Below are 9247 nucleotides of genomic sequence, written 5' to 3' on the forward strand. Positions count from 1 at the left end.
AAAACAGCGCTAATAAAAAGGAAACCAGGCTGATTACATCAGAGATTGCAGAGAGAACAGAGACTCGCTTTGCGTTTTAAGTGAATTATTCAATCCAGTGTTTCACTTTAAAACACGAGCTCTGTTATATTCTGTGATTGTCTCTGAAGAGCGCTGTGTGAAGTACAGACTGAACGTAATGTCAACACATCCCACCGCTGTATGGCCAGATGAGACGCGACTGGATAACTGAAGTCTCGCTAGTAAAGTTTTGATGGATGAAAACTGCAATCAAGGTAAAGACGATTGCGGTGGCGTAAAGGAGTCGTATTTTTTTTGCGATTGACAGCCCTAAATATAATATAATATAATATAATATTCTGACATTTGACATAATTGGTTATTGGCCATTTAGATGGAAATTTGCATGGATTTCAGTGAATTTTAATATAAAAATACTACCAGATATGTAAATTTGTCTTTATATTAATTAATCAAAACTTGATCTGCTTTGAAATCGTCATCAGTTCCTGTTATTTTGCAAAATACTTTTTGAACCAGAAATATATCACATTATGGAAGTAAAATGGATTGCCTTTACTGCAAATTATGTATTTCACTCACCAGGTTGTGTGTGTGCTCCACGTGGCAGTGTGTGTGAAAGGAAACTGATAGGACCATCAGTCTCCAGCTCTCCATCTATGCCGTTGGGGATGGTGGGGTCTTTAGAATAGCGACAAGGACTGGATGGAGGGCCATTGTCCTCTATGTAACCATCCACAAACACTGAGTCTGATTGGCCTCCGGCTGAATGGTGTGATATGCTCCGTACCAGAGATGGGTACTGTGTACCAGGCCACATGCCATTGGTTGTTGCCCTCACAGGAAGAGTTGGGTACTGACTTTGCCCCAGCGTGCTGAGGGAAGAGTACAAATCCCTCCCGCTTGGCATACCATCCACCTCTAAGCCTTGATCTGTACTCTGGAGAAGAAAAACAAAAAATAGTTACATGATTGTTAAAATAGGACAAGCGTTAGGGGCCGTTCACATGTCGCATCTTTTGCGCACTCAAGTTCGTTATATCAAATGTTATTTTCAATTATAGAAACTCTTCTACTGTCAGGATTTTTTTTTTTCAGGTCAACTGCTGTCATGAGAATCTTACTGATCAAGTTAGTTATTGTTAGTTTTACTTAGATTTTATTTCTATTTACCTGAACAACATTTCTTGTTTAAGAGTTTGCATATTTAAAGGAAACTTTAAACATTGCACCACAGTAATACTAAAATTAATCTTAAATATACAACTGAATCCACTTTTACCTCTCCATTAACATTAACCATTAATTTTAAGATCCCTGGGAAAGATATGCAGAGTTGCAGGTGCTACACACAGCTGGAAACAGCATAAGCTTTGCCAACTTTTCACTCATAAATAAATAATTATGATCTATTATTATTCTATTAATCATCTCTGACCCGGTGAGAGTGGTGTCTGCTGGGTCCGTTGGCTCTCATTTCTCCTTGTGTGTTGAAGATGCCACCGGGCTGGGGCACCAGGTATTCTTCTGCATCCAGTAACTCCTTCACATTCCCTCCCTCTTCTGCCAGCAGCGTGCGGAAGAACTCACTGTCAACAGGACTCGAAAGACTCATCTGATCATCATTCTGAAAAAAGCAGGAAAAAACTGAAAAACACCACAATCTATGTCTATGTCAAAACATCATTCCAAAAGGACAGGATTATTACAAAAAATGATCAAAAAAAAAAACATTAGTGCTCATTTTGCACTATGCATGAGAATATCAGCACTTTAAAACACTTTTATGTTTTAAACCATTTTTTATAGCATACATACATATATATATATATATATATATATATATAGTTTTTTCATTATTTCAATCATTATTTGAAGGAGATCACTGGGCAAGATGAGGAATATCCAATCTATTTCTAAGAAATAATCAATAGATTATTTATAATTATATACAGATAATATATAAATGCTTTTCAATGTTGTTGTTAGTTGTAGCCCTCTATTATTCCTATTGTTCATAAAGGCAAAATATAAAAAATGCACGCACCAAAATGACTACATAACGTGGGGGATCACGTGCCATGACGTTGAACTCATCCACCAGCTCCTTAAATCGTGGTCGACTTTCAGGATCAATCATCCAACCTGGCATAGGGTCATATGGTCAAAAAAGTTCCCTACATATTCAATACAAATTAAACCCTATGTACAGCTTCTGTGTGTCAATTAACACAGAAACTAATTTTGACTTGTCTCTCAGTTTGTAAAAAACAAGCAAAAGTCACTATGCAGAAGTTATGATATCCAGACAATCAACAGCAATGTCCTGAAAGTGCCACAGTATTTACACTTTTTGGGGAAAGTGTAAACTGAAACATGAGTCAAGACTACTTTTTTTGTGGTAATCGACAGTTTGACATAGAGAAGTAAAAGAAAAACTTAAATTTAACAGTACAAGAACATTTGAAATACAATTTTGAATCAAATATACGCACAAATGTCTATCTATAATCCTTATTATCATTATAAATGAACACTAACATTTGACCATGATCATGTATACATCCTCGGTACAGTTGAACGGCTGAGGGAGTCTTTCTCCCCTCTCCAGTAGGTCTGGAATTTCCCGCGCTGGTATCTGGTCATATGGCTTCATGCCAAAGGTCATCAACTCCCACACAGTCACCCCTGAGATGGAAAGAGCCAAGCCTGAAAGGTTATTTTAAACCAGAGGTTTATCAATTGCAGCAGAGCAACTGTAAACCCAAGCGGATACCGACCGTAGCTCCATACGTCACTTTGGTGAGTAAACTTCCGGTGTAATATGGATTCGAGTGCCATCCATTTGATCGGCACCTATTCAACACATACACATAATCATATTCTCAATAAATACAGGATAGCAGATTTACCAATTTCAAATTCACTTTCAGCAGCTGAACCAAAGCAACATGTAAAACACACACACCTTTCCCCCATCAGCATGGTACTCTTTCTCATCTATGTCCAGCAGTCTGGCAAGCCCAAAGTCTGTGATCTTCACATGGTTCGGGTTTTTGACCAGAACATTCCTAGCTGCAAGGTCTCGGTGAACCAGCCTGACATCTTCAAGGTAACTCATTCCCTGGGTACACAAAGAAACAGATATGAGAACATGAGCACAAGTAGCTTGGCAATAGAATACGGATGGGTTACAATGGTCATGTAGCTGAGAAAACTATGCCATCACAGTCCAACTTGTCCTGCCAGAGTTTTATATTGAAAGCAAAAATACTTTTACAATTCTCATAATAAAATGAAAAATCTCTAACACAGTATTTTGTGCAATTGCTTTGGCAAAGCATCTGTTAATCCAACTAAAACTGTGATATGGCTTAGTGTGTTTATTAAATTGCAAAAGGCTGTGATTTAAATAAGTATATAGTCTCTTGTGATACGTGTTTTCAGTGTCTTGGTTCACAGTAAAGCAAACTTAATGTCTGCATGTGTGAGTTTAACATGCATTTGAGAACATAACGTGCTACTGTGCCAGTTATGCAAGGACTCATGCTCAATGTGAAGAAAACAAAAAAACTGGCGATGGACAAACACGATCATGATACATTTGAACTGGATGGCGATGAAACAGAAGTGAACTTTAATCTACTGAGATTACTGGTCAATTCGGATGCAACAACAGCGTAGGAATTCATAAGAAGAATTGCTATGGGAAAGTCTACAATGAAGTCACTAGACAAGATGTTCAAGTCCAAAGACATCTCCCTAAAAACGAAAATACGACTCACAAAAAAGATTATTATTTTTTGGTCGTTACTTATGGCTGTGAGAATTGAACTGTAAAGAAAGAAGACATAAGACTAATTGATGCATTTGAATTATGGTGCTGGAGACGAACATTGTCAATTCCATGGACAGCGAGAATAACAAACAAATCTGGGTTGGAACAAATAAATTTTTCATTTACGTTTATTTTACACTGCAGTCACATTACAAAAGTAATATACGACTGTCTTAGCGAAGTAATAAAAATAATAATAAAGTATTATAATAATTATTGTTATTATATTTAAATTATTTGGCTTCCTAAAAACACCAGTGTGAATGTAATCCGGACTGAGACACTATCAAAACTAAAAAGAGCTTTGAGCCCAATTAAAAGTCTAAGTACAAATCAATGCAATCACTTTTTACTCCATTCAATTTGGGCACTGAAACCAAACTGAAGCTCTCAAGAGTGCACCAGATTGCTGCATTTAACTTTACCATGTACAACATTTATCTTCTGGGGACATTTCCCAGACACCCCTAGATGGACCTAGGTTCACCATCCATAGTCTTACAAAATCCTGTGGGAAACAATGAATATACTGGAAACAACATACCACAAGTCTGCCGCCATCAGTGCAGGTGACATTCTGTAGATGTCTTACCTTAGCAATCTGTACACACCAGTTGAGAAGGTACTGAGAGCCGATACGGTCCTTGTTCTCTCTGACATATTCCAACAAGCACCCGTACGGCATGAGCTGAGTAACCAGCTGAACTGTTGATGTCAGACAGATACCCAGCAAACGGCAAACATATGGGCTCGCTACACCCGCCATCACATATGCTTCCTGTGTATGGATGCACATATACAGAAAAAATCATTAGGAAGAAGAGTCTTCTTAGGGCCAGATTTACTAAACAGGGCAAATTAGTGTGAGAGCGCAATTCCAAAAAATTGGAGTGGAAATATCTGTGGGTGATTTACTGACAATGCGCAAATTAAAGAACACAGACGCAGCCAGATCCTTTCCATAATGACCGACACAATCTATCAAGAGCAGCGCAAATTAGCGTCTGCTTTAAGACATGCTTTTTTGGAGCGTTAAATAATGGCGCAAATACTAGTAATTTGATGAGCGCAAACGTTAGTAAATCGCGTTGCGTTATTCATTTTAATACTCTCATCCCATAAATTTTGCATCTGAAAGGGAAACTCCTACAAATGCATATTCAATAAGGTCAGGCGCAAAAATAACTGTGTCCACGCCTTTTCAGCACTAATTCTTCACTGCGCGTCTTTAGTAAATCCTGACAGTACTATTTTAACGCCAAAAGACGGTTTGCGCTGGCGCAAGCTGTTAGTAAATCTGGCCTTTAATCTTTATAAAACAGATGAAAAAGTTGTTAAAAGGGAAATTAATATTACAGTAAAATATGGGAATGTAAGGAACACACTCACATCCAGGATTTCTTTGTTGGCTTTGGGCGAGGTGTTCTCACGCAAAACTTTGATGGCCACTGGGATCTTGATGTTCTCCCCATCAGGAGCCCAGATACCCTGGTAAGATGAGAGAAATTCTGCATGAATGGGGTTAAACTACATTAGGAATGATAATTTAGAGCAAGGTTTCCCAAACAGGGGAGCACAAAGGGAGCTGCAGAGGGTTTGTTAAGTTGATGAGAAGCTAATAATTCATTATATCAAATGAAAAAATTTAAATAAAAAAAAATTCAGATATAGCTTAGTGTGATTATTATCAAACCAAAGGAAACAATTTAATGAATATAATTAATAATTAAAAATGTACAGTCTGATGCACTGCATGTTTCAGAGTATAGCACGGTAACTAAAAGTGAGAAGCGAGAAGCTTACAATCCAGTGTTTTTTAGCATCTCAGAGAGGCTCGGTTCACAGTAAATAATAATAAAATTATTGTCATGACTATTACTAAATATTCATTTTTTATTTTAAAGTACTTTAAAGTAGTAATTTTAAACAGTAATATATTTCTTGTGTTCATTTTTTATAATTATTTCTATTAATAATAATATTACATCATAATAATACAAAATTGCAATATTATTTTATATATATATATTAAAATATGTAATATTTTATAATACTATCTAATCAAATATAATATGTTGATTGTGACGCTATCACAACTAAAAAGAGGTTTGAATCCAAGTCCACTAACAAAGTCAAATTAAAACCCTTACTAAAAAATTGTATGTCATGTGACCATTAACTGACATCAGAGAACCATTAACATGCAAATGTGTTGTTAAATTATTGAAATATTAACTTAAAATCTCCGGGGGTACGTCTAAAGGGTTCAGCTGACAAAAACATCGGTCATTCTCCAGCAGCTCTAGAGGCATTAGTTAAACTGCATTCTTGTCTGCGCCAATAGCCTTGTGGGCAGTACGTCAACATACAGAGTCGACCCCGCCACTTTCCTGTACATAGGGCTGTCACTAACAATTATTTATTGTGACGATTAATCGGATAATTATAATGTACAGTACTCATTATAACAAATGCCTGAAGAGGGCACCACTTTACTGCACAATCTAATCCTTGTTTAATATTTACTAAACATTTAATTCAAATGTCCACTTAATCTTTTATATTTGGTCATTTCTTTATGACATAAATGCTACAGCCACAGTAATTTCTTGAATATGTTGACATCAAAACATGTAAACTCAGAGCAAAGGTTTGAGCTTTTATTTTGAAATTGCGATGAACAGTTAGCATATTGAGAAAGATATTGATGTATTCTCCTGTGTTTGCGTAGGTTTATAAATGATTTACCTTACAAATCTGATGAAATGGCGCACATTGCATTCCCAGAATAACATTATAATAAACCCAAACTCACATCAATATGTAGAGATGGAGTTTGAGACGCTCCACACATGTAAATGACAACAGTTTGTGTGGAGCAGCATTTACTGTGAACGGAGCCGCTCTGACATGCACATACGTAATCCACTCGCATGTAAATAATTCAAGCTCATATATTAAACCTGCATCGCATATATTTATTTAATTGAATCGTAGCATTTGTGAATTAACAACAGCATTATGCTTTATTATGATTTGAAAATGGGTTTAATATATCATGCAGCCTTGGAAGACGGTCTAATAATGTGTTTCATGGATTCTCGTCCATGGAATGCACCACTTCCATTATTTTGCCGGTTATTCAAGGATTTTTTTAAATCGAGTACAATTACTAATTTAATTGAGGAATCGTGACAGCCCTCTAAATATATATTGCATTCTTTGCTCGGGTGACTGGATAAAAAATGTGTTTATGAGCAAAGATGGCAGTATACTGGTCACATATTTCCGGGGCTATTTGTGCCAGCTGAACAACTAATATTGAGATGATGAGGAATGGTAACATAGCTGACCTTATAGACTGTGCCGAAGGCTCCAGAACCCAGCACTCTGAGTTTCTTCAGCTCTGTCTCCTTGAGAATACGCATCTGAGCCTGGTTCGGCACCGCTCCACTCGGGGTCAGGGGCTCCACCAGCTTCAGGAAAAAAATAAGATGCCTTAAGTCTACGGTACTAAACTGAAGCAGTCAAGTCAAACAGACGGCATAAACAGAAGAAATAACCAACCGATATTCACTACATTTAATAGGGCCAGGAACACTACAAAGTTTGGCAGACCGTTACACATTTTACTCTTATTGTTAGTTATTAGACTCCAGGCTTTTATCAATTCATAGGCATTTTGCAAAAGGTAAAAGGTAAGCAGCATAATTATGCTACCTTCGAAGATGCCTTATTTGGCCATTTCCATCTTTTTGTTGAAAAGAAAATCCCATAATGTGACAATCTCAGTGAACATAGCCACCAAATTTGCCAGATGAAAATAGAAAAATTAAAAGGATTTTTTTACTAACTTAAAATCTCAGGGGGACTTCAAGTAAATATTTTGTAAAATGTAAATGACAAATAATTTTAAAACTGATTTAGTACTAAAAAAATCAGTAAATTCTAATTAAAATGCACTATTGTACCCATGTGCTATGTTTACGCTTATTAGAGGATTGAGAGAACAGAGGATGCAGAGATCTGACCTCATGCTCCTGTAGAATTCTCCTCATGGTTTCTTTCCTTTTGTGGTGTTTCTGTCGTCGCAGGTAAAACACCAGCAGCGCCAGCAAAATGATGAAAAGAAGCACTCCACCAACTGTGACGGCGACTGTTGTCCCAGGCCTGCAGGGTTTTGCAACAAACAATTAGATTTAAGCAAGACTGTGCAGTCTATAGCTAAAGCTATACTGTAGATATGATTACTAACTAGAATTTTACATTTTCTAAATTTGAATGGTGTTTGCCTGTGCAAAACTCATCACAACAAGGCTAAAATGTTTTGGATGGTTGGATTTCTATATTGTTTTTAGGGGTGTGGGTGGTTGCCAAGTCTAAAAAACCACCCCAAATGTCATGAAACCCGAAAAACGTGTGTAAACATGACCTATTCTATTCAGGTCTCTAAATATTTTTCAGGTCCCTCCTTCAAAGTAAATACATTTTTTCTGCCTTGTTTTATTGTCCACCAGAAGAAAAGCGTAATTTCAGTCATAAGAAAAGTAGTCCAACTCTCCTCAAAAAGTCACATGATTAGAGGTACTCAGTTAACTCTTTTAAGAGTTACTCAGATTTATACTTGAGATTAGAGGTTTGTTCAAACTGTGAGCAAAATTAAAAGTGATGTAGACACTACTAATGCATGTAAGTATTATACACACACATTAAATAAAGCCATACCCAGTTTTCTTTTGGATGGGGCACCCCCTATCATCCAGTGGACACCTGACGGTATACACAAAACAGAAAATTAATTCCAAATCTTAAATTGTTGCACATGAGCTGATATAAAAAGGTGGGATCACTGCCCATCGGGTCAGCGAGGGACTCACGAGACAGTGCAGTTGGTCTCGCAGGGCAGACAGTGTCCCGTAGCGTTGAAGTACTTCCACACAGTGTGCTGGTCCTCCTTTACCCCACTGGGACAGCGATCGACACACACATCTCCATCTTGATAGTGCAGACACTCCTTACAGTGTTCTGGACCCTGCACAAGAAACATAATTTAAACCTTAATATAAAAATGCTAAGATGTAAAAAAAAATCTTCATGGCAAAGGAAATCCTAAAAAAATCCTAAAGAAAAATGAAAATTCTAATTCATCATTTACTCAACCACATGTCGTTCTACCTGTATGACTTTTTCCCATGGAACACAAAAGAATATATTATGTATGTGTGTGTATATATATATATAATTTTTATCCCTATACCATGCAATGTACAACAAACTTTTCGTACATTTTGTACATTTTAGTTATTTTTACGACATTTCACGAGTACTTAATGAATATATTTGTATTTGTAATCAATAAATTTGTATTTTTTTGTAAGTAATATGTGT

General features: G+C 36.7%; 1 protein-coding gene across 1 annotated transcript in view; it reads right to left on the reverse strand.

Moving 5' to 3' along the window:
- The window catches only part of LOC107753308 (receptor tyrosine-protein kinase erbB-2-like), a 50084-nt gene that overhangs the window by 2583 nt on the left and 38254 nt on the right, over nucleotides 1-9247 (reverse strand). Inside the window, exons 15-26 of the mRNA XM_016569441.1 lie at nucleotides 8737-8891; nucleotides 8585-8629; nucleotides 7891-8029; nucleotides 7213-7335; nucleotides 5249-5347; nucleotides 4452-4637; nucleotides 2990-3145; nucleotides 2802-2877; nucleotides 2563-2709; nucleotides 2069-2166; nucleotides 1460-1648; nucleotides 604-961 (exon numbers count right to left, since the gene is read on the reverse strand). Of these exons, the coding sequence (XP_016424927.1) occupies nucleotides 604-961; nucleotides 1460-1648; nucleotides 2069-2166; nucleotides 2563-2709; nucleotides 2802-2877; nucleotides 2990-3145; nucleotides 4452-4637; nucleotides 5249-5347; nucleotides 7213-7335; nucleotides 7891-8029; nucleotides 8585-8629; nucleotides 8737-8891 (1771 nt within the window). The remainder of the gene's footprint in view (nucleotides 1-603; nucleotides 962-1459; nucleotides 1649-2068; nucleotides 2167-2562; nucleotides 2710-2801; nucleotides 2878-2989; nucleotides 3146-4451; nucleotides 4638-5248; nucleotides 5348-7212; nucleotides 7336-7890; nucleotides 8030-8584; nucleotides 8630-8736; nucleotides 8892-9247) is intronic.

Source organism: Sinocyclocheilus rhinocerous, unplaced genomic scaffold (genome assembly GCF_001515625.1).
Source record: "Sinocyclocheilus rhinocerous isolate Xijiao unplaced genomic scaffold, SAMN03320098_v1.1 scaffold1763, whole genome shotgun sequence".
In the NCBI taxonomy this organism is placed as follows: domain Eukaryota; kingdom Metazoa; phylum Chordata; class Actinopteri; order Cypriniformes; family Cyprinidae; genus Sinocyclocheilus; species Sinocyclocheilus rhinocerous.